The sequence below is a fragment of the Abramis brama genome (genome assembly GCF_963993115.1).
Source record: "Abramis brama genome assembly, chromosome: 5".
NCBI classification, from domain to species: domain Eukaryota; kingdom Metazoa; phylum Chordata; class Actinopteri; order Cypriniformes; family Leuciscidae; genus Abramis; species Abramis brama.
The window spans coordinates 20,527,055-20,552,717 of record NC_139967.1 but is presented as its reverse complement, the minus strand read 5'-3'; the positions used below and the strand labels follow the sequence as shown (position 1 = coordinate 20,552,717).

Genomic DNA, 25,663 nt, shown 5'->3' with positions numbered 1-25,663 from the left:
AGAGCTTTGATAAAGACTGTAAGTACATACTATTGTACAACAGTGTTCGTTACCATGGTAAAAGAAAAAGCACTAAGATGTGACCAGACTACAGAGGCCATTAATGAAACAACACTATTGCCAGTGTGCCCATTGTCATGTGCCAAGAATTTGCCATTACCCCTTTAGTTCTATTAATGCAGACAGGATGGCATCATTCTGTGTATGTCAGATTGTTACAGAGGTGAAAGATTTGCCAAGCCTCTTTGTTGACTTTTGGAACTGGATAATTTGGGATGAATGTTTAATTGACAAGAACAGTATAAAAGAAGTGTGTGACAACTTTCTGTAGCTTTTCGCAAGTCTGCATATCAGATTTACTTTTGCTATATCAGAATAAGATATTCAAAGCTCCAAAACAAAAACAAAAAGTTTAAAGATGCCTCGTCCTTTGTTTCACCGTAATGGTTGCTGGGACCCTCTTCAGGAGGGAACACAAAAAAACCTTTTCAACCAAAACACCGACCTCCCCTATTTCCTTGAGCCTGATGAGGTTAGCTGGATAGATTCAGCCAGGAAAAGATTAGGGACATCGACCTGGCCAGGATCTATGCGTTTACCTCTCTTCAGCTCTTTGTGCATGGAGATTCCTCCTAAATCATGTCTTGGACGTGAAGGACGGGATTCTAAATCTGTGTGTGAACAAATGAAAGGACAGCAAAACTGGAAAGTCTGTCTAGATGTCAGTCCATTTTCTCCAGAGGAGATAAGCATCAAAACCAAGGAGGGATATTTGGAGATAATGGGTATGATGACCTTGATATGTCTGTCTTTGGTCTATTTATAATGCACTTCATATTTGTTACATGCTAAAACGTTGAACTATGATTTACTAAATTTTTTTGGTTAAACATTTTTACACTCAAAAAATTGAGTAAATTTTAAAGCTGTGAAATCAATGAAATGCATTGAGTAAATGTAAGTAAAAAAAAAGAAGTAAATCTGAGTAACTGCATCTGGTACACTGGTAACAAATAAAATTGAGTATAACTAATTTAACATTTAAACATTTAAAAAACAATATGTATGAGTAATATTAACTGTTTTTATTAATGAGTAATGTTCATTTTTTTTATTTGACATGTATACAATATTGCCTACATTTAAACTAATTTAACAAACATTTTAGAAGTAAAAATTAAACATTTAAACATTCAGGTAGACTAATTCAAGTGTAATCAACCAGTCTGTTATCCAGTTTCCACCGGATCAGCCCTGGTTCTCATGCCGGAGACGGACTCGTGCTCTGCGGGTGAACTTCTAACTTCAGACTGCCGTCCTGCGTTTAACTCAAAGCCGAAAGATACCGTGAGCGACTGACTCCATAACCTGCCAATAAACAAACAGTGCACAGTTCTGAGGACATTTTATCATCCGAATGAATTATTCATTATCATTAGGAATAAAGTCGTGTGCTTTATGCAAAGGAGTTTCAATCACGTGAAAAGACAGGCTCATTTAGGTGTCACATTACGCCTCTGTATGTTGTTTTGCATTAAATAAAATGATTTAAAGCACAGTAATGATTTTATAGATATAATAAAACATACACAAACCTGAATTTCACAGAGGAAATGCACCAATTCTGTGACGCTGAGAAGAGAGAACTGGACTGGAGAAAAGACTATAGAAAAAATGACAGACGTTAGCTTCATTCATTGAGAGAAAGGGTATGACGTCACACGTGCGCCTTTTGGGTTTGTAGTCTCTGTAATTACGTATTTTCACAGTCTTATACCTCAACAGTTTTACATCAAACTGCGACTTTCTTGACTTTAAAATGTATCTTTTAAATTGACAAACATCATATGTGTAATTCAGGGCACAATTCAAACGAGATCAAAATATTTGTTGTCTCGCGCCATTGACTACCATCAGAGAATGTCTGCTACCATACAATATTTTTTTTGAATTTTTCCGAAGTAAAGTCCCATGGTGGTCAACCGGAAGGGGAGGGACTTAGGCAAACAGCCCGCGCTCATTCAACCGTTGAGTTCTCATCACGTCAGAGGGTGGGGGAGGAGTGCATTGTTTTAATTGAGTAAACTTACTCAATTTCTTAAGAGTGTGTTAAATATATTATAATATTTTTGTTTCTTGAAACAGATCAGTTTAATTCTCCACTCTCAAATATTTTGATAGAAATTTCACAAATATATTAAATGTAGTATAAATAAATAATTGGTTAGTCAAATACAAAATTCTTTTAGTGAAAAAAACCCCCCATAAATATAACTGTAAATTTTAGATAAAATTAACTGTTGAATTTTTAGTCAATTATTTTGGTATGTTTAACTCAAACAATCAAGAAAACGATATTCAGAGATTTTATTAGGTTAATAAAGTCAATATTACTGTAATATTTACTAAGCCACAGAATTATTTTTTAGCATGTACTAAAAATAGCACATACAACAGCCACATTCTGCAAATCACATTTCATTCAGATGGCATAGGCATGTTCTTTTAATATCTTTCATTTTCATTCATAGGTAATCACGAGGAAAGGCATGATAATCACAGATTGATCTCAAGAAGCTTTACAAGAAAATACAAGTAAGGGAGCTTTTGTTTTATTTATTTTGTTGTTAATTTGTGTTCTCATGCTAACTCATACTGTATTTTAAAATGAAAAGAATTACAACAATTATTTCTCCAAGCTGAACCTAACCGGAAATTATGCTGTTTTTAATACTGTATTTTTGCATCACATAATTCAGCTTTACATAATGTAGGGTGTTACTCCATCATTACTCATGGCTGGTTTCATTTTCCTTGTGTAATTCATTAGGCTTCCAGCTGACTTAGACCTAAAACTGATCAAGTCCATGCTGTCTTCAGATGGTATTCTCTCAGTTGAGGTCCCATTACCTGGCTCTAACACCAGTCTTCCTGGAGAGATTGTCATCCCTATTCACATGATGGACAAGCAGTTGCCTGCAAAGTAGTAACTTAGTTACTGGTTCATATGCCCAATAAAAGTATTGAATGTGTTTTCCTAACCTTTTGTTTTTGATGGTTAACCAAGCATTTGTAAATACTGGTGTTGCAAGATAATATTTATCATATTTTGAACCATTACCAAATGAAAAACATTACTGTGTGTGCAGACAGTAACTGGCTAAATAGATTATGGTGACCATATTTTAGTTTTCAGAAAACAGGACGGGGGCGTGGTTGATGGGCGGGGCGTGTTTTTTTTTTTTTGGTAAACTGAAAGCGTCTGAAGCGTCACGCTGCTAAAATTAGGCTTGTTTGAGATGCGACTTGCCTCGCCAACACATTCGCCTGAAATGTATGCGAGAGTAGGCGGCTGCAGTGAGAGGAGGAGTGAAAAAAGAGCAGGCAAGCCGGACAGTTCTCTCTTCTCGTAGTGGATCTGACACCTGTGAGATCAAAGATGGATATCGCGGGATTCACACCCATGCACAGTGTTGCTAATAAACTGGATGGAATTTAAGTTCTGTTGCTTTTATATGAAAATAAATATAATGAACAAGACACCCAAAGTAGCCTACTTATTTAATTCCATTCCAAATACATGTTTGTCAATCTTTTTTTTCTTTAATACAGGCATATGTGTGTTTTTTATTTTATTTTTTATAAAATCAAATTTTATAAAATTTGATATCAGAGTTTTAAAATCAAACATTTTAAAAGAGAACAATACATCACAGTTGTTTAAACCGCACTCAGACACATTTCTAACCGGCATGCATCTCGCGCTGATCACCGGTGATCGATTCTGCGCAGATTTTGCTCATCTCAAACAAGCCTATTCTGTGAACGTAAAGTCCGCCTACTTTGATTTGATTGGTCATTTCAAATATTCTGACATTGACAAGCAGTGACAGACCAATGAGGCTGCGATGAACACACACACACACACACACACACACATACAGGCCTCTGTATTCTGACGTGCTCTCTGCTTGACGCTGCGGATTGAAGAACGCGCTGATTATAACAAGAGGGGGTGAAGCAAAAGCCGGTTTCATATGTTTTGTGTGCAAAGGCAAGCGTGTATTTAAAGTACACGCTTAACGGCCCAATGAAAAATAATGAAAACCAGGACATTTTCATCACTTTTTAAAAAACAGACAGGACGGCCAGGACAGGACGTGAAAACAGGACATGTCCTGGGAAAACAGGACGTTTGATCACCCTAAAATAGATAAGTTACTTTGGTTTAAATTATTTGACCATTATGCAATACATAATTTGTGCTTCATATGAATTCTTCTAAGATCATCTATTACCAGTAAGTAGCCTACTGACAGAATAAAGAGAGATCAGACCAGTTCACTCTTTTTCAGGCTGGAATAAAAATGTTTGAAAAGGGATTCATACTGAGGCTGGTGTCATATAATGCCAGGACAATCTGTTTGATTTTGAGAGACCGTTTTACTAAATGTGTAACAATAAAACTTAATGTAAATATATTTAACAAGAGGACACTAAAATGGTGATCTCTAATCAATAATTAGGTTAGCATAACTAAATCTCAGCATTATGCAGCCGAGTAGAGCTTCATGTCACATCCTATAGATGGTGCTATATTTAAAGTCATAGAGTTCACACCAGATTCTGTGTACTGAACTTCCCACAAGCACACTGCTTGTGCAGCAGGTCGTGGCAGTTGTGAAACCCAAAGCCTTCCTTCTTTGGTCCTTCTTGGAGATGATCAAAAGTACGGAGAGAGGTTTCTTCTTACCTCTACAGTTGTACCTTGACTATTTTTGGATGTGTTCCATAGCTTTCATCACATTGGTCAGGAGCAGTAATCAAGTGGCATGTCTCAGTTACACTATTCATGGTAAAAACAGCAACATGTTCCCAAATGTATATTTGGGAAAATGTATATCAGTATTTTGTTCTATTATCTTTGTATGATTCAAATATTTCTCTAACATGAGTTGGCCAGAGGATGTGTCCTCTGTTACTTATAGAATGGAGTGCCAATTCAGCATCTATAAAATGACTAAATACTTTAAAATAGCCAGATGTATGTTGCTGACAGACAATCAAGCATCTACCCCATGCTATACATCTTTAGAAGAGCTCCATTGGCAATGTTTACCTGATGGTTTTCCTGAGTTTCTTGATTTCTGACTATGAATTTTATTTTGAAATGATTCCAAAGAGTTAACTAAAGACTTTAATGTTCATTAGGTTGTATTAGACTCTGACCTGGATATAGAGTGTAAGTGTGCAAAGAACACACATAATTTATCTCTATCCATATCTAGCAGAATTTAATTTGTTGCTTAAGGCACAAACAACTTCCTCCAAGTCATTCATACAAGTTGTCAAGGGATCAGTATGTGCGCATATAGATTTTACACAATCAAATGTCAATATATGTTACAAATCAATTAGCGTAAACAGCTATTTTTCTAAAAAAATAAATAAAAAATGTATTTATTTCTTGCATCAATAAGTCAATTAAAACCAATGAATGTGCCATCAGTTTTATTATACAGAGTCTGAGCCTATTAAAATGCTTATGATGACTGTTGTTAGTACATGCCAGATTAAATTGTGGGTTGGAACTAAGCCTGTAAATATACACCATATAACACCGCCGCGGCATGTGGAACTGCCACTTGGCACCGTCATTTAACTTACTGAGTGCACACATGGTGGACATGCCAAAAATACAGTACAGGGAATCTCTAATTACATCACAAGCCTTAAGCTATTCAGGAGGAAGGATGGTGTTGAAATAGTGAGAAGGTCATCAGTGGCCACTCTCCACTGTCTGTGGAATGAACGTGTAATGAGCAAATGAAGATTTACGGCTCAATAAATGTTTCATTTGTCAACATCTTCACATTTCAATGTTACATGCACAACATAAATGTGTGAGCATAAAGGAACAGTTTTGCTCAGGAATACATCTGTTATTCACATTTAGCATTTTATGATGAATTGAAGAAGCTTCACCTATACATCTTAAGTATGTTAAGAAGAAAAAAAAAAGATCTTGAATGATGGCCTTGGAAAATGAATCTTGTTCTTTCCAAAGATTTTTAATAACATTATATAAAGTTTGAGGAGACTGATGGTTTCAGGGCAGAAATTCAAATGATTGCAATTAAATATTTTTTCATGATCACCATTGGAAGTAATTAAAACAGTTTTACTTTACAGAATGTGCAATGTAATGCTGTAAAACTTCCATTTTGGTTGCCTTTTAATTTGATTGTCTATCTTGGCTTGTATCTCTTTTACTAACTTGCCTAACCTACTAAAAGCCATGCATGCAAAGAATGCAGGCTCAGTGCTACACTCATTTGCCCTACTGTAAAAAAAATTGCCCTGCTGTGGCAAATGTTATGCTAGTGTTGATGTCTGTTCTTGAGTGAATGATGTTTTTGATTGAATGTTTGAGGTGATATTGCAATATTGTTAATATCTAATATATCACATGTGAAGCCTGATTGTTGACACTGTAGACAAACTTAATGTATTTTTCCATTATATAACAATATATCAACTAAAAAAATATTGCTCTAACATTTTAAGCTAAACATTTCAAAAAATGGTTTAACATGATTAACGGGGGGGGGGGGGGGGGGGGGTACATACAGTACATCGTATAGTGCAATACATACATTGTTATACAGATAAATTGTTGGTGAATGTAACATGCTTCCAGTTTGACAGAGTCTTCTGATGTTTGACTGTTAAAGGGGTGGTTAAATATGATTTCACTTTTCTAACTTTAGTTTTTGTGTAATGTTGCTGTTTGAGCATAAACAACATCTGCAAAGTTACAACGCTCAAAGTTCTAAGCAAAGGAAGATATTGGCTTTTAAAGAAATAGTTTTTTTAAGGACTACAACAAATGCAGTCCATGTTGAGAAGAGGAAGAGTTGTTGTAGAAGAGCAAATTTGTGAGTCTGCTCAAGCTGTTGCATCCGTCTTCACTTTTTGCTGTTGCATTCTACATGTTGACTTCTTCTTGAGTCTCTTCATCATTGTCCGACTCCAGTTTAAACATAAAAGGCAGAACAGTTTCTGACCTCTTGAAGCTCCGCCCTCTGTGCCGGGAGCAGCAGCTCATTTGCATTTAAAGGGTAACCAACTGTAAAGTGTTCATGTAGGTGTCATGATGCACACTTTTTAGATAGTTGATATTAAAATAAATATGAGCTCATGTAGTACTGAAAAAAATAGCAATATGTAGGCCTACACATGATTTGACAGTTTATTTTATTAAATATCAAAAATCTAAAAGTGTGCATCATGTCTGGCACCTACATGAACACTTTACAGTTGGTTTTATGACTGTAAGTCATTCTCTTCAAATTCTATTGAAGTTAGAAACGTGTGTACCAATGTCGTATGTAACTTTCGAGACGGTCCCTAAATGTGCGAATATCCAGTGTCAGGCGAACTTATGCCAGTATATCACTGGGAAACGCTTAGCGTGAAACTTTGCGCGTTACGTTCATATTCTGGTCCATCTGCTTGCCTGTGGCCTATTAATATAGCCTACATCCCCAATAAGGTGGGAGTTTGGTCTTTTATATCACTGTATTTTGTCCATTGAGTTACTTTGAGTGTCCTGAGACCGCAGGGGAATCCTGGAGAGTGACTTATTGAGGGAATCTCCAGTTCTGCAGCACAGCGCCGCAATATAAAGTTAAGAAAACTAAACAACCGAGAGAAATATGTCTACTACCTCAGATTTAACGTTTGATCTGTACATCAGCATCGGGGAATAACATAATCTCGGTCACGACAGAGAAAGCTGTGCAAAACTTACATGTACAAAAGTAACAGTGAAGACTTCAGTGTAAACACAGCTTTTGTGTCTTTATCCGGGGCGGGGGGGGTAATGAATAATAAAGATAATGAATTTCAAACGAAAGTGACTGAACCAATCATGTTTTTATTAATATAAATTAGCTTATCAGTGCATATCTTAATGCGCGCCTACGGTATATCTAAAAAAAAAAAAAAAAAAAAAAAAAAACAAGATGCTGCAGCCAATGAGCAGCCGGCGGGGGCTGGTTGCCAGGCTGCAGGATGACTCAACCTCGCTCCACGGACAGTTTTTTATGTTTTATCAGACAATAACTATTTAAGATTTTGCTTCAGTATAATTTTCGGTTGGATTCGGGATTAAGATTTTGCTTCAGTATAATTTTCGGGACAATTAGAGCGGGATTCGGGATTCGGGACAGCAGCTTAGATTTCGGGACTGTCCCGAATTTTTCGGGACGTCTGGTCACCCTACTACTGCTTGCTCCATTTCTGTAATTCAACGAATGAATGAGTCTCTCACCCGTTGCTATAGTTTTCTTCGTTAACAGCCGCTTGCACCCCCTGCTGGTGAGGCCGACTAACAGCTATGGAGATCATCAATCGGCAATCTACTGATATTCCTGCCGTTCCCGGATGTCAAATGTTGAATTTTCTGTCGAATTTGAACCACTGAATTTGTGGAAGCGAATTTGTAAAGCGAAATAAAATGGAACGAAAATTGCCGGTCGAATATTATAGGTTGTTTTTTGTTCAATTGTTATTTTTAAACAGAATTAACATTTTGGAAGTGAAATCTGAAAGGTTATTATGGATTATTGAATTTTTAATAATGAAAACGTTTGTGAAATGTTTTGAATTGAAATATCCACAGCTTAAATATACAACCATGTTGAATTCCAGCCCATAAAAATGCAAGCCCTGAAAATACAATGCATTAAAATGCAAGCAGGGTTAATGCAAAGCATATTTTTTCGAGTAGTGAAATTCAACAAGCTTTTTTTGTTTAAAAAACATTTGTAATTATTTTACTTCCATACTTATTTTACATCTTATAAAAAGGGGCATTATACCACCCCTTTAAGTCTAACATTTTCCAACATTTTCTCCGGGTAACAAAAACAACAAACCCACATTTGACACTACCAATTGCCATATCACTGTCAACATCTCTAGGTCTCTCTCTCATTTAAAAAGATCACAACAGAATTCATATTGAGACTAGTCCTGAACATAAAATGCCCATACCTATTTCTATAATTTCTTAAGAGGTTTTCTAATTACAAATACTTCTCTTGAAGTCAGAAAAATCCATTATCCAGTAGGGATGCTGCTGCTGCATAGTGATGACAAAGCCAAGCAGCTCAACATAGTTCACCTTGACATTAACGGGTACATTCAATAAGAACAAATCCATGTGTGACTAATCCAGTCTTGGTTTCAGAGTCACTGATGTATCATAATACATCTGTTGACATTACATGCATCTTCAATGTAGTGTTGAATGTCATCAACTTATCAGTTATATCAATGCAATTGATGTATCAAACAAAAGTATCAGATGTATCAAATTTTTTCTCTAAGACAAAAAATAAGAAGAAGAAAAAAAGAAGAAATACAAACATAACTTTATGTTCTGGAAAAAAAATATTAACCAGTACAGTTATTTCCATCTTCAGAATGATTGTCAGTGCCAAATGTTTCACCTGATTAACTCCTTGACTCCCATTTATGCCATGTTAGATATTAGTTATCCATATTTAACTTCTGCTTGGCTAGCAGAACAAATCCAATATAAGGCGGTACATGGACAAGCCCTGAGGACTGTTGAGGAGACAGCAGAGTTTGTGATTGTGGTGAGAACTCTACTTTCTTCAAGCATTACTGTTTGAAATTAGTTGTTACAAATACACTTACTATAGTTGATGATTAGAGAAAATAGAGAAAAGGGTGACTATTGAATATTCTGGATGTTTGCATCCAAGATGTTTGATAATTAAATTAGAGGAAAATGTAGAACAGAAAGGTCACGTGAATTTTAAATCTATTACAGGGCTGCTGGAAACACTTCACCAGTGGGAAGAGAAAAAGGTAAAGTTCATCCATATTTATCTTGGTAATAATTAAACATTTCTCATTTGTAAGCCATGGATAGTTAATTTATTTAATTAATTTATTTTTGTCATGTAGCAGTGCAATTGAAATGTCATAAATATCTTTTTTAATATTATTACACTTGGTGTAATGGATGATGACAATTGTGTAATTTAAACTTTATAAAGTGAATGATGTATAGTGATGATTTCATGCAAATTAAAAAAAGTTACCTTCTGTTCACTGCAGTAAGCCGCCACCATGAGTACGGACGCAGAGATGGCCATTTATGGCAAGGCTGCCATTTACCTTCGTAAGCCTGAGAGGGAGAGAATTGAGGCTCAGAACAAACCATTTGATGCCAAGACTGCCTGCTATGTGGCTGATGCCAAAGAGTTGTACCTCAAGGGAACAATCAAGAGCAAAGAAGGTGGCAAAGCCACAGTTATTTTGCTTGACACTAAGGAGGTACATTTTAAAAGATGCTCATATTGCACAATGTCCTACATATTTTTTTGTCTACCTATTATCTGATTAATCAAATTCATAGGAGAGAACAGTAAAGGAGGGTGACGTCTACCCAATGAACCCTCCCAAGTATGACAAGATTGAGGACATGGCCATGATGACCCATCTCAATGAAGCCTCTGTGCTGTATAACCTCAAAGAGCGTTATGCTGCATGGATGATCTACGTAAGTTCTGAAATGACATATAAAGCATTTAAGTTCATTTTTTTTTGTGTTGTTGCAATCTGACCATGTCTCTGCTCATTTCAGACCTACTCTGGACTCTTCTGTGCAACTGTGAACCCCTACAAGTGGCTCCCAGTGTATGATGCAGAAGTGGTGGCTGCCTACAGAGGCAAAAAGCGTATGGAGGCCCCACCCCACATCTTCTCTGTCTCTGACAACGCATATCAGTTCATGCTGACTGGTAAGATCTGAATTAGAAGATCTTAATTAAATTTCAGTTGAAATTCACATTCATAGTTTTTTATAAAACAATTGCTAAAACATTATTACCCTTTGAATTAACAGACAGAGAGAACCAGTCTGTACTGATTACGTATGTATCAAGCCTTTAATTAGAGTTGTTGAAAATTTCCCACTTGTGGAACTTCCACATGTCTTATCATCTTCTGTCTTCTGATCTCTCATAAACCAGTGGAGAATCTGGTGCTGGAAAGACTGTGAACACCAAACGTGTCATCCAGTACTTTGCCACAGTTGCAGTGTCAGGTGGTGAAAAGAAGAAAGATCCCACTCCTGGCAAAATGCAGGTATGAGATATAAAACTACATACATATTGTTTTGAATGAAGGTGATTTACACTCATCTCACATGATATGTGAATTTGTGAAGTGCCTATAAAGAGTGTTTAGTCATTAAATAGAAAATAAATGAAAATAACTGAAAACCCTTCAAACATCACAGGGCTCTCTTGAGGACCAGATCATTGCTGCCAACCCTCTGCTTGAGGCTTATGGTAATGCCAAGACTGTGAGAAATGACAACTCCTCTCGTTTTGTAAGTTCACTACTTATTATTTACATGTAGTTCAATTAGTCAGTTGGTTTGGATTTTTTTATAAAGAGATTTTGTTTTATTGTTATCATCATTAATACTACTACTACTACTACTACTTATAATAATAATAATTTGTTATTTTGATTTAAATAGGGTAAATTCATCAGAATTCACTTCGGCACCACTGGAAAACTGGCTAGTGCTGACATTGAGACATGTATGTGGACATGATTTCATTGATCCATCCTGAACAGTTGTCTTTATCTGTCACACTTCAGATGATTGTGACTCAAGTACATTGTCTCAACAGATCTGCTGGAGAAGTCTAGAGTGTCATTCCAGCTTCCAGATGAGAGAGGCTACCACATCTTCTACCAGATGATGACCAACCATAAGCCTGAGCTGATTGGTAGGTGCCCATATTTCATTAAATGTTTCAGATAATATTGTAAGATACTCTTTCATAAATGCTGTGTATTTTACAGAAATGACGCTCATCACCACCAACCCCTATGACTTCCCCATGTGCAGTCAAGGTCAGATCACAGTGGCCAGCATTGATGATAAAGAGGAGCTGGATGCTACTGATGTGAGTCATTGCTGTTTGAATATTGACATATTCTAAATAAATATGGCAAATCATAGATTTTATTCTTCTCTGTGATTTACAGAGTGCTATTGACATTCTGGGATTTAGTAATGAGGAAAAGATGAGCATCTACAAGTTCACTGGAGCTGTGCTGCATCATGGCAACATGAAGTTCAAGCAGAAGCAGCGTGAGGAGCAGGCTGAGCCTGATGGCACAGAGGGTGAGACTACATTGTACTAATGTGTGTCATAACCAGGGTGGGAATTATACCGCGGCCACGCGGCCATGGCCGCCGTTGCCCTACACTTTGGCCTTCATGCCCCGTGAAAAAAAAATCATCGTACGGCCACAGTGGCCTGTGTGCCCTGGTCCTGTCCAAGTTCCATGTATAAAGCGCCAGTGCGGCATAGTGGGCTTGCTTTGAATTACAGCGAGCGGGGATCTGATTGTTTCACACGGACCGTTGTTCAGTGTTCAGGAAGCACACTATAGCGCGTGATCCATAGACGGCAGAGAATGTCTAAAGTTTGGGATCGCTTCCTTTCAGCGTCGCTGAAACAAGGTAACGATTCTGTCCCTCGCATTTTTTTTTAACCCAGCGCCAATATTTCCGCCCGTGCCGAAACCTACACATTGATGTTCGCTGATTTTAATCCCATACTGTATTTGTAGCGATGTCGTGATGCGGGTTGACTGGATATGATGTTTAGCTTTGATGTTTTTAAGTAGTAAACGAACGTATTCACGTTCAATTGCAAGAGAGTATAGCCTAAAAAAAGAACCCCTTCACACACACACACACGCGCGCGCGCACACACGCACCCTCGTCTCTCTCACGCGCCAGTCAGACCAATTGCGGCAATGCATCACATAGCCTATGCTTAAACTTTTATGTCACGCAACAGTAATTTCAGCATGCATTCACTGTATACACCGGGACGTGATGGAGGAACAAATATTGTATTGCAGTCTTTGAGAGACCTTGTTTGTAAAAAAACAACAAAAAATGAAACTCCCCAGCCTGCTTATCCAAATCCACTCGTACTTTTGGGGAAGACATAATCGGCTACCAAAGTAATTGAGCATAGAACATTTTCAATTAACAAAAAAATATAATACTACAAAACGTGCTAATATACTTCAACTAGCCTAAGTGAAAAACAAAATGCTGTTCTTTTTCTGTTTAACAAAATGCATATTTGCAATAAAACATTCCCCTTTTCAAAGCTACACTTTTTTTTTATTTATATATATATATATATATAAATTGTATACATTGTGAACCTGTTTGGCTTGATATTTTATATTCATTTCATTTATTTTTGTTCTCCGGTGGGTAATTTGAAGAAGGTGCAATCCTTTTTTTGTAATGTTGTATTAAGAAGTCAAAACTAAGGCCAAATGGCCTTTACTATTTAAGTTTGTATTCATAGTTTTAGATGTTATACATGTTTTACAGTATAAAGTTGACTTAACTGTATTGTTATATAATTGTTGGCACTGGCACTAAATGGGTAAAAATTACAATAAATAGGCTTAGTTTTGGAACCAAATGTTGGAGTTGGAATAAATAGCCTACCTCTGTTTTTGTTTATTTTTTTATTTTTTTTATTTTGAGAAATAAAAGCTAAATGCTTGATCATTTTACAGCCACATCATTTTCGTTATGCATTATTTGTTTTGGTTGTTTAAAAACACACACTTTTTTTTTTTATCCGATTATTTTATACCTTCTGGATGAAATGGTTCTCTCTCTCACACTCACATTCTCACATGATATATGAATGAATATTTTGAATGCTTTTATTGGCATTTATGTTGTTTCTATTGTTGTGTGAGGGTGTATACCTTCTGAATGTAATGGCGCTCTCTCTCTCTCTCTCTCATTAAAAAATGTTTTTTTTTAATTAAAAAAGTCATAATCCATGTCTAATTCCAAATTAGGATGTTATGGTATCAATCTGAATGGGAAAACCATCGAATTGTAGTCAATGGCCTTTGTGCCCTGTCATATGGCCTTGGTGCCCCTAAAAAAAAAGAAAAGGTGGAGGCCAAATGGCCTTGCCCCTAAAATTACATAATTCCCACCCTGGTCATAACATGCAGTGCTTTGAATGGAGAGATCCGTATTTCTATTTTCACAAAGAAAAGGGTGGTTTTCATTTAGTTTTCAAGGCAAGAAAAGGGATGACTTTTTTTGCAACTTTTTTAATTGCAGACGCTGACAAAGTTGCCTACCTTCTGGGTTTGAACTCTGCTGATATGCTGAAGGCTTTGTGCTACCCCAGAGTCAAGGTCGGAAATGAGTTTGTGACCAAAGGCCAGACCGTGCCACAGGTATAGTAACATTTCCAGCATGCCATGTGTTTAACCTAAAATTCTGGCTAATTATTGCAGAAGCAGAATAAAATATCCACTCTATTCTACGTACAGGTGTACAACTCTGTTAGCGCCTTGGCCAAATCTATCTATGAGAGGATGTTCTTGTGGATGGTCATTCGTATAAACCAAATGTTGGACACAAAACAACAAAGAAACTTCTTCATTGGTGTGCTGGATATTGCTGGCTTTGAGATCTTTGATGTAAGAATGATTCTTTTATCTCTTTTTTAATGGTAAATTGAATCATATTCAGAAATCAGTAAATGTTATTCTGTTATTTTTTCTTCCAGTTCAACAGCATGGAGCAGCTGTGTATCAACTTCACCAATGAGAAACTGCAACAGTTTTTCAACCACCACATGTTTGTGCTGGAGCAGGAGGAGTACAAGAAGGAGGGCATTGTTTGGGAGTTCATTGACTTCGGCATGGACTTGGCCGCTTGCATTGAGCTTATAGAGAAGGTTTTTACCGTTTTTTGAATTTATTCATTTCCATGGTCCATTCTCAAAATCTTACATTTTTAGTAATGAAACAACATTCTTTTTTAAACAGCCCATGGGTATCTTCTCCATCCTTGAAGAGGAGTGCATGTTCCCCAAGGCTACAGACACTTCCTTCAAGAACAAGCTGTATGATCAGCATCTTGGCAAGAACAATGCTTTCCAGAAACCAAAGCCTGCCAAAGGCAAGGCTGAAGCCCACTTCTCCCTGGTTCACTACGCTGGAACTGTGGACTACAACATTTCTGGCTGGCTGGACAAGAACAAGGATCCACTGAATGAGTCTGTTCTGCAGCTGTACCAGAAGTCTTCTGTCAAACTGCTGGCTACTCTCTACCCACCTGTTGTTGAGGGTAAACAACTGAGTGTTAACATGATTATGTACATAATTTTAACCAAACTTTGATTCAGGGTTGCAGTCATTTCTTGTTTTTTCTTTATAGTATGTTATTTTGTCTCTTTATCTGAATAGAGACTGGTGGCAGCAAGAAGGGAGGCAAGAAGAAGGGTGGCTCCATGCAGACTGTGTCTTCTCAGTTCAGAGTATGTGTTTGTTAGAGAGCAAATGTGAATAATGATGCAATTGAAAGGACTTAAAAAGCAGTGACTGTACATCACCTTGCTTGAGTCTAGATCAGAGAAATCAACAACTGAGAGAATGTGAGTGAGAATGCTAAATATTTTCATGATTAAACAGGAGAACTTGGGCTAGCTCATGACAAACTTGAGGAGCACCCACCCTCACTTTGTGCGTTGTCTGATTCCCAATGAGTCCAAGACTCCAGGTAAGGTAATAAAGGACTAACAGATATTCTCATATTAACACAATATTTAATGTAAATGTATTTAATAATGCTAATGTTAATTTACCAAGCTCATGATGTAAATTATAGGTCTCATGGAGAACTTCCTGGTTATCCACCAGCTGAGGTGTAACGGTGTTCTGGAGGGTATCAGAATCTGCAGAAAGGGTTTTCCCAGCAGAATCCTCTATGGTGACTTCAAACAGAGGTATAAATGACACCACATGAAAAAATTCCTGTCGGAGACTCTTTATTAGAAGATATAAATCATAAATCATCTTCCCATCTTCCATAGATACAAGGTGCTGAATGCCAGTGTTATCCCAGAGGGACAGTTTATGGATAACAAGAAGGCCAGTGAGAAACTCCTGGGATCCATCGACGTGAATCATGACGAGTACAGATTTGGAACCACAAAGGTTAATATTCAACTTTACAACTTTCAAAGATTCAGTGATCATGGTCATTTAGCTAATACAGGTAAATCAATATATTTTAATTTACTGTTTTAACATCAATTCAGGTGTTCTTCAAAGCTGGTCTTCTGGGAACTCTTGAGGAGATGCGTGATGAGAAACTGGCTGCTCTGGTCACAATGACCCAGGCTCTCTGCCGTGGTTACCTGATGAGGAGGGAGTTTGTGAAAATGACGGAGAGGAGGTGAGGAATGTTCTCAAACTCTCTGATTTAACTATTTCAGTTAGTATAAAGCTTTTTCAGTTGGAAATTGCACAACAATGATTCATAGCCCGCATTAATTTAGAGTGTTAATGGGTTATCAAAAGTATTTTTCTGTCTATGCAAGCCCATCTTCTTGTCAAATAGGCTTATAAATGTATTTAAAAATACTCTATACAAATATTTTTGACCCATAAATTGAAGGAAATATTTTTATTGACTGGTTTAAAAACAAGTCCATTTACCAATAATTCTGCATTTGAATTTCCAAATTGTTTCATAAGGGATGCAATTTACACCCTCCAATACAACATCCGCTCATTCATGAATGTCAAACACTGGCCATGGATGAAGGTTTATTACAAGATTAAGCCTCTGCTGAAGAGTGCCGAGACTGAGAAGGAGCTGGCAACCATGAAAGAGGACTTTGCAAAATGCAAAGAGGATCTTGCCAAGGCTGAAGCCAAAAAGAAGGAGCTTGAAGAGAAGATGGTAGCACTGCTGCAAGAGAAAAATGATCTGCAGCTGCAAGTAGCATCTGTGAGTATTCTTGAATTGATTTAATTTAATTTAGACTCCATTAAATTGAGCAATGTTGTTTCCAATGATATAGCAACCTGTTATTAACAGGAAGCTGAGAATCTCTCAGATGCTGAGGAGAGGTGTGAGGGTCTGATCAAAAGCAAAATCCAGCTTGAAGCTAAACTCAAAGAGACATCTGAGAGACTGGAGGATGAGGAAGAAATCAATGCTGAACTGACAGCCAAGAAGAGGAAACTGGAGGATGAGTGCTCTGAGCTGAAGAAAGACATTGATGACCTGGAGCTCACCTTGGCTAAAGTGGAGAAGGAGAAACATGCCACTGAGAATAAGGTTGGAGATTGAGTTGATTTAAGATTATACTTAATCTCTGTTTCATATGTTGATATAGAATATAAATAGTAAAATATAAGCTTATTTAAAAAAAAAAAAAAAAAATCACACAGGTCAAGAACTTGACTGAGGAAATGGCAGCTCAGGATGAGAGCATTGCCAAGCTTACGAAGGAGAAGAAAGCCCTCCAAGAGGCACATCAGCAGACACTGGATGATCTTCAGGCCGAGGAAGACAAAGTCAAGGCAAAGGCAAGTTGATGATGTTAGTTGATTATGCAAACATGTTATTAATTAACTGTGTTTTCTGCTGTAAACATATTTTATATATCATTGTCCTGTAGCTTGAGGGTTCCCTTGAACAAGAGAAGAAGGTCCGCATGGACCTGGAGAGAGCCAAGAGAAAGCTTGAAGGAGACCTGAAATTAGCTCAAGAGTCCATCATGGACCTGGAGAATGACAAGCAGCAGTCTGAGGAGAAGCTGAAGAAGTAGGAATTCTTTGCAAATTCTTATAAAAAATAATGGTTTTCATTTATTTCAGATCATTCATTGTTTTCTCATTTTACACACAGAAAAGACTTTGAAACAAGTCAGTTGCTCAGCAAGATAGAAGATGAACAATCTCTGGGTGCTCAACTCCAGAAGAAGATCAAGGAGCTTCAGGTATTTTGAGATTTTTTCAAATATTACGATCAATATAATCAGATCACTAAGAATCTAATTAACTATTTTTCCACCATAGGCTCGCATTGAGGAACTGGAGGAAGAGATCGAGGCTGAGCGCGCTGCTCGTGCCAAGGTTGAGAAGCAGAGAGTTGATCTCTCCAGGGAACTTGAGGAGATCAGTGAGAGGCTTGAGGAGGCTGGAGGAGCCACTGCTGCTCAGATCGAGATGAATAAGAAGCGTGAAGCTGAATTCCAGAAGCTGCGTCGTGATCTTGAAGAGTCCACCCTCCAGCATGAAGCTACTGCTGCTGCCCTCCGCAAGAAGCAGGCAGACAGTGTGGCCGAGCTGGGAGAGCAAATCGACAACCTGCAGCGTGTCAAGCAGAAGCTTGAGAAAGAGAAGAGCGAATTCAAAATGGAAATTGATGATCTTTCCAGCAACATGGAGGCTGTTGCCAAAGCAAAGGTTTGAGAACTGTTTCTAAAATATTTTTAAGGAAATATATAAAATGTGGTTTAGATTATTCGAAACGAGTCAAATGTGTTTACAGGCTAATCTTGAGAAGATGTGCCGCACACTTGAGGACCAACTTAGTGAAATTAAGTCCAAGAATGACGAGAACCTTCGCCAGATAAATGACCTCAGTGCTCAAAGAGCAAGACTTCAAACTGAGAATGGTAACAAGTGCACAATATCTCAAAAATCAAGCGTAGCGTTAGTTCTGGCAGGTCACGATAGTCAAGCTCGCATCAGCTGACTCTCAGCTGGTCCACATCTACCTATAGGTATACGACGCCTATCACCGTATAAGCTCATTCAGTATTATCAGCAGCTATCGCGTTTCTCAGGAGCTCATTACCCTCCTCCATCCACAGCTCCTCCTCTTGCCCAGTCAGGATTTGGCATTCTGATTCCCCTTGAATCAGAATAAATTCTCGAATTATGTTGTACTTTAAAATCTGAATTAAATATATTTGCAAACTTTCATGTTGGTTCTGTTCTGTTTACCCCAAGGGGGGTTATTGCTGCTCTCCCTGCTCTTATCCATGCTTGGCTGCATGGATGCGCAGGGAGTTCTCGCCCAGAACGGAACCATACCGCCAATCCAAACTCTATGCTAATTGTCAATCGTATTTGACGGTAGTGGTCCTGACAGAAATATAAATATATATTTCCTCCACTAAAAATAACTTATATAAACACAGACCTATAGTAGAAAAATTGTTTACACTGGCATTGGCACACATTAAAGAGATAATATTAGATATGCAACTTTTCTGAGAGGAGTTTAAGCATGTTGTGGTTTAGTGAGATACAGTCAAACATAAACTAGACTGATAGTGCACTAAAACCCATCTGCAATTAGTTTATCAACTGTAAAGAATTGGCACTGTCATAAAAACAGTTCTTCTTCCCTCCATTAATATCAATATAAACCATTTTCCTCATCATCATTACATCTTACAAATGTTTTTGTAAATGTAAATCTCAATAGGTGAGTTTGGCCGTCAGCTGGAGGAGAAGGAGGCTCTGGTTTCTCAGCTCACCAGAGGCAAACAAGCTTTCACTCAGCAAATTGAGGAGCTAAAGAGGCAGATTGAAGAGGAGGTTAAGGTAATACAGCATAATAAATACATGCACATACTTGTCAATTATGTGCTAATATTATGTGACTTTGTCTCCTAGGCGAAGAACGCACTGGCCCATGCTGTGCAATCAGCCCGTCATGACTGCGACCTGCTCCGTGAGCAGTTTGAGGAAGAGCAGGAGGCAAAGGCTGAGCTGCAGCGGGGAATGTCAAAGGCCAACAGTGAGGTTGCTCTGTGGAGAACCAAATATGAAACTGATGCCATCCAGCGCACGGAGGAGCTTGAAGAGTCCAAGTATGTATATTATAGTATAATATTCCCAATTCTCACAGCTATTTTATAGATTGGAATTCAAAATAATGTGTATTACTTAACAGGAAGAAGCTGGCTCAGCGTCTGCAAGAGGCAGAGGAACAAATTGAGGCCGTGAACTCCAAATGTGCATCTCTGGAGAAGACCAAACAGAGACTACAGGGTGAGGTGGAGGACCTCATGATTGATGTGGAGAGAGCCAATGGTTTGGCTGCTAACCTTGACAAGAAACAGAGGAACTTTGACAAGGTAAACTATCTGAGTCATTATATGATATTCTCTTTATTGCTGGAATGGGCTTTGTTAAACATGTTTTAAACAAACCGATCCTAAAATATCTCCACCAAAACAAAAGGTCCTGGCAGAATGGAAGCAGAAATATGAGGAAGGTCAGGCAGAGCTGGAAGGTGCCCAGAAAGAGGCTCGTTCACTCAGTACTGAACTGTTCAAGATGAAGAACTCCTATGAGGAAAGCCTGGATCAGCTGGAGACCCTCAAGAGAGAGAACAAGAATCTGCAGCGTAAGAATGAAACCGTTAAATTAGAAAAGACTTGAATGTTCTAATTCTAAATTAGCTTTAAAAAGTAAACACACGTGATTATGATAACAGATAATATTTTTTCTTTCTATAGAGGAGATTTCAGATCTGACAGAGCAGATAGGTGAGACTGGTAAGAGCATCCATGAGCTGGAAAAGGCCAAGAAGACAGTGGAGACTGAGAAGGCAGAGATTCAGACCGCCCTGGAGGAGGCTGAAGTGAGTATCTGAAGATCAATATGGAATTCTTGCTAGAACCATCATACAGTGTTGTTAATGAATAATTTTATTTTGATATTTAAATGTTGCTTTATTTGTCATAGGGTACACTGGAGCATGAGGAGTCCAAGATTCTTCGTGTCCAGCTTGAGCTAAACCAGATCAAGGGAGAGATTGACAGAAAGCTTGCAGAGAAGGATGAGGAGATGGAGCAGATCAAGAGGAACAGCCAGAGAGTCATTGAATCCATGCAGGGCACTCTGGACTCTGAAGTCAGGAGCAGGAATGATGCCCTGAGAATCAAGAAGAAGATGGAGGGAGACCTTAATGAGATGGAGATTCAGCTGAGCCACGCCAATCGCCAGGCTGCTGAAGCCCAGAAACAGCTCACGAACGTTCAGGGACAACTCAAGGTTTTTGACTTCTGTTCGACTTTGGGATGTATTAATATGTTTGTATAATCCAGCTTGTTAATAAAAAGCCAACAGAAAATACATCAAAAGCTTATTCTAAAGCTATTGTTATGTTCAGGATGCCCAACTGCACCTTGATGATGCCCAGAGAGGACAGGAAGACATGAAGGAGCAGGTGGCCATGGTGGAGCGCAGAAACACTCTGATGCAGTCTGAGATTGAGGAGCTGAGAGCTGCTCTGGAGCAGACAGAGAGAGGCCGCAAAGTGGCTGAACAAGAGCTGGTGGATGCCAGTGAGCGTGTTGGGCTGCTGCACTCTCAGGTAAGGGCATTTAGGTTTTACAATGAAATTAAAGGGACACCAGGCAAGTCTGAGTGTTTTTTCTCTACAAAGCTCCCCCTAGTGTCTGGTAGTAAATGCTTTCAAACACTCTGTCATAAAAACGAACTGTTGTCCCTCCCCCCTCGCCACGAGCAACCCAGCTGATCAGCTGTCAACCCAGCTGAGCAGAGGACCCGGCTATTTCAAAACCAGTTATGTCTACCGAGGCAAGTAAAGCAATATTTTCTTTCCAACTGATGGCGATTTTTTATTTATTGTGTTGTCATCATAGGTTGTCATGCATACTAGTATTTTTACCGGGAACGAACGATATGAACGAGGCGAACTACTGCTTTCGTGTTTGTTTGTTTTTGGGAGAATGGGCATGAGCATAAAAAAATATATATATCGGAGGCTAACATTTGTCTAAAGTTATATTAGCAAGGTCTATAAGTTCATCTGGTAGAATGACGGTTTACCTTTGCTTGTGTAAGAAAACATCAGAACGTTTTTTCTAGCTCGATCATGATATGTGCAACATGTTTATTGCCTATTATCAGACACGTTGACTTAGTGACATAAAATAAAAGTGTAAGTTACAGAAATAAAACCGACAGAGGAACTGCCAAACAACTACAGAAATCAAACGTGTTTGCTAATGACAATGCTAACATCAAAGTTATAGTATCTAGCGTACTAGTAAGCCCGTAACAAACAGCGATCATAATAAAAACCTTTACAGACAATAGCAAACATCCTGAGGTCACAATTACTTTAAATGTAAATATTAAACACAGTTTATTCCAAAGATACTTACAAGTGCAACAGCAAGAAGGCCAGGTCAGCATCCGTTTTGCAGGCTTCTGTTTCTCTCAGTTCTCCCCATTCTGAAAAAGCCGGTCCGATATTTTCTCGAGTCTGACTTCTTGCTCGGTCAGTCTCCCGTTTCCTCTTTCGTTGGTCCTCCGACAAAGATTTCCTAGCTTTCTGCTTCTTTTTTACAGGCTCAGCCATAACTCAATCTATCGTTGCCCTTTGCTTATAGCTAGCCGGTGCTTGAATGTGGGCGTGTACGTGTGCAGTGCCGTCAAGCAATTCGTTACATCGCGAGACCTGATATCACGCAATACTTCCTGACGGCGAGGCCGGCGGCCCGCCGGCCCAAAGTTGCAAGTGAGTTTTTTCCGCTCTCGGCCACCAGGGGGGTGCGAAACCACCACCATTCAACCCGAAATAAGTAATATAACCATTCCACTGACTCCAAAGCTGTTCAGTTAAGGTTAAAAAGTTACTTAGAGCACCTTTAAGGAAATAGAGAGCATAATTTAAAATGTTCAAACTTTTGCTTTCCATTTTGTAGAACACAAGTCTCCTGAACACCAAGAAGAAGCTTGAGGCTGACCTTGTTCAGATCCAGAGTGAAGTTGATGACACTGTACAGGAAGCCAGAAATGCAGAGGAGAAAGCCAAGAAGGCCATCACTGATGTGAGCAACAGTAGCTGGCAAATGTTTCAAAAGACACTTGTGTACTTGAAACAAAATGTGGATCTAATGACTTTCTGTATTAATGCAAAAGGCTGCAATGATGGCAGAAGAGCTGAAGAAGGAGCAGGACACCAGTTCTCACCTTGAGAGGATGAAGAAGAATCTGGAGGTCACAGTGAAGGACCTGCAGCACCGTCTGGATGAGGCTGAGAATCTGGCCATGAAGGGAGGAAAGAAACAACTCCAGAAACTGGAGTCAAGAGTAAGATTGCCTTTATTCTGATGTTAATAGTTATGATCTGAAAGGTATAAATTGTGTAATGCTTTAATACTTAGATACATAATATAATTCCGTGAGCTTGAGGCTGAAGTTGAGGCAGAGCAGAGACGTGGAGCTGATGCTGTTAAAGGTGTCCGCAAATATGAAAGGAGAGTCAAGGAGCTCACCTACCAGGTACAAAAAATGTGTAGTAAAATTCAGGTCACTATAATCTGATTATGTTCTAGTCTGATCCATGTTCATTATCTGCAGACTGAGGAGGATAAGAAGAACCTCAACAGACTGCAGGATCTGGTTGACAAGCTTCAGCTGAAGGTCAAGGCTTACAAGAGACAGGCTGAAGAAGCTGTGAGTATCTCATTTGAGAACTATAAACACCCTGTGAATATATGGTACTGATATAATTGTATGTGAATTTGCAGGATGAACAAGCAAACACTCACCTGTCCAAGTTGAGGAAGGTGCAGCATGAGCTTGAGGAGGCTGAGGAACGTGCTGACATTTCTGAGTCTCAGGTCAACAAGCTCAGAGCCAAGAGCCGTGATGCTGGAAAGGTAATTGATTTTTCTAATGCATGTATTTTCAAACTTAACATGTATTATCTTTTATTCTAATCATGTATTTGTTCACTCTCTGTTTTTTCAAGGGCAAAGAGGCAGCTGAGTGAAAAACCTAACATACCATGTACACATCTCTGAAACTGAAATCAATAAACCTTGCAATTCAGCAGCTTTCTTTTGTTGTAAACTCACTCACTCACTCACTCACTCACTCACTATTGTTTATGTTGTGCTGTTACCATAGTATACTTCATGATATTTATAACACTTGATAGATATGTATACAGCTTAACAAATAGTTTATGATCTACTTGTTTTGAGCTGCATATTTTTCTTTATAGCTACATTAGCATTAAAAAAAGTGTCATTAAAAAATTAAGTCAAAAACAAAACTTAATCGTGTAGCTCAAATTTGGTATCTCTTACCGTATCTCTTTTGAACAGAATTCCGCTGAACTTATTATTGAGAATAATATAGTCTGATATAGTTTCCAGAGGCACTGGATATGTTAACAGGAGACTACAGAGCAAACATAAAAAATATAATTAAAACCTATATATCATATTATAAAAACAAAACTAATTTTAATGATGAAACCACAGATATGGTCCAGACAGTCCACTTGGTCATGTACAGCCTTATTTTTTTTGTTTTGTTTTTAAACTCTGCATAAGTAGGTTAGTTTAAATTATTATACACAACAATATAGATCAGCACACATGGCATAAATGTGTTTGTATTGATGCAAACATTTCTGAGCAATTGTAATGGTGAAGCATTAAACAAATATCTGTCTAATACTTGATGTACTAACCACATCTTACCTAACCTGATGTTGTCCATATTTCCAAATACACATGTGTAATAATACAAAATATCTCAGAGTAAGGATGGTAATGCCTTGACAGAAAGAATATGCAATCAAATAAGAATGTATGTGTATTAGCTGTGAGAATAAAATATGATCCTTGAAATCATGCATGGTCATGATTCATGAATAGTATGTGTGAGAGGGGTTCAAATTACTGCTTACTAGCAAAGATGATAATGATGATGATGAAGGTAATTATTAGGTCATAATGATGACACAAACACCACATCCTCATGTGCTCTGTCAGTGATACATCTTATTATTCTTATGGTCTGAAAGAAATGAATTGCCTTGTTGGTCACATGGAATCACCAATCTATGGCAAACTAGTCCAATGAAATATATAAGCTAACAGTATCAGGTACTCTTATTTGATGACGCAGCACAAGCATTTGGAATATGACATGGAGACTCATGAGTTTAATGAAACAGGGTTAATGTAAAAATGCAGTCATGTTTTGGTCGATCAAATAAATCAGCATCCAAATAACAAACAGGCCTAAATTAGCAGCAGGCACACTACGTCTTGTCCACAAGTACAGCTAAGGCCAAAAAAATGGCAAGATTAAGAGAACAAAATACTGTCACTGCAATGTCACTTCCAAACAGCTTTGAAATCAGACGAGATCCGCAAGCATTAAAGACATCTGTCACTGTCAGGACAAGAGCATATCATGTGTAATGTGGACTCATGCATTTTCTGCAAAGCTGCTTTGAAATGATATGTATTGTGAAAAGCGCTATACAAATAAATAAATGTGAATATAAGACTTTATCAATCTTGTCCATTGTTTGACCTTTTTATCTGACAGTCTTAAAGGTTATGTGTATATAATTATTTTAAACTGAAACGAAACTAAAAACATAAAAAAAGAGAGCCATGCAATTGTACAGGAGCCAATAACAGTCATAGTTCTAACATTACAGTCCTACATACAGGTCTTTTTTTTTTTTTTACATATAAGGCACAGCAGTAAATCTGATACATGAGAGTGCCTGTCCATGGAATGCAAACTCATCAAGCAAAGCAATAAAATGTAAAATAAATATAAACATAGGTACAGTAAATGCTCAGTTATTCAGATTACAGCATTGACAATAAGTCAATAGAAAACATAAATGAGAAATGTATAAATCCAGACA

At 38.0% G+C, this 25,663-nt stretch overlaps 1 protein-coding gene and 1 pseudogene across 2 annotated transcripts; both read left to right on the top strand.

Annotated features, from left to right (window-relative positions):
• The first annotated feature begins 320 nt into the window (after nt 1-320).
• Nucleotides 321-3,041, top strand: hspb15 (heat shock protein, alpha-crystallin-related, b15). Its single transcript, XM_084115581.1, has 3 exons — nt 321-785; nt 2,532-2,595; nt 2,831-3,041. The coding sequence occupies exons 1-3, from the start codon at nt 419-421 to the stop codon at nt 2,985-2,987; spliced, it is 588 nt and encodes a 195-aa protein (XP_083971707.1). The 5' UTR covers nt 321-418; the 3' UTR covers nt 2,988-3,041.
• Nucleotides 3,042-10,159: 7,118 nt separating this feature from the next.
• LOC311082879 (myosin heavy chain, fast skeletal muscle-like) lies at nt 10,160-25,277 on the top strand (annotated as a pseudogene). Its single transcript, XR_014609591.1, has 39 exons — nt 10,160-10,374; nt 10,457-10,600; nt 10,685-10,841; nt 10,946-10,973; nt 11,073-11,187; nt 11,342-11,434; nt 11,588-11,651; nt 11,745-11,843; nt 11,920-12,023; nt 12,106-12,244; nt 14,243-14,361; nt 14,458-14,607; nt 14,697-14,867; nt 14,959-15,259; nt 15,379-15,449; nt 15,604-15,691; nt 15,800-15,917; nt 16,005-16,128; nt 16,233-16,369; nt 16,672-16,927; nt 17,018-17,260; nt 17,374-17,511; nt 17,604-17,749; nt 17,834-17,924; nt 18,004-18,393; nt 18,479-18,605; nt 19,424-19,542; nt 19,615-19,811; nt 19,895-20,078; nt 20,185-20,350; nt 20,463-20,587; nt 20,692-21,000; nt 21,119-21,322; nt 22,683-22,808; nt 22,900-23,070; nt 23,158-23,262; nt 23,341-23,436; nt 23,511-23,642; nt 23,735-25,277. The product of XR_014609591.1 is annotated as a myosin heavy chain, fast skeletal muscle-like (transcript).
• The last annotated feature ends 386 nt before the right edge of the window (nt 25,278-25,663 follow it).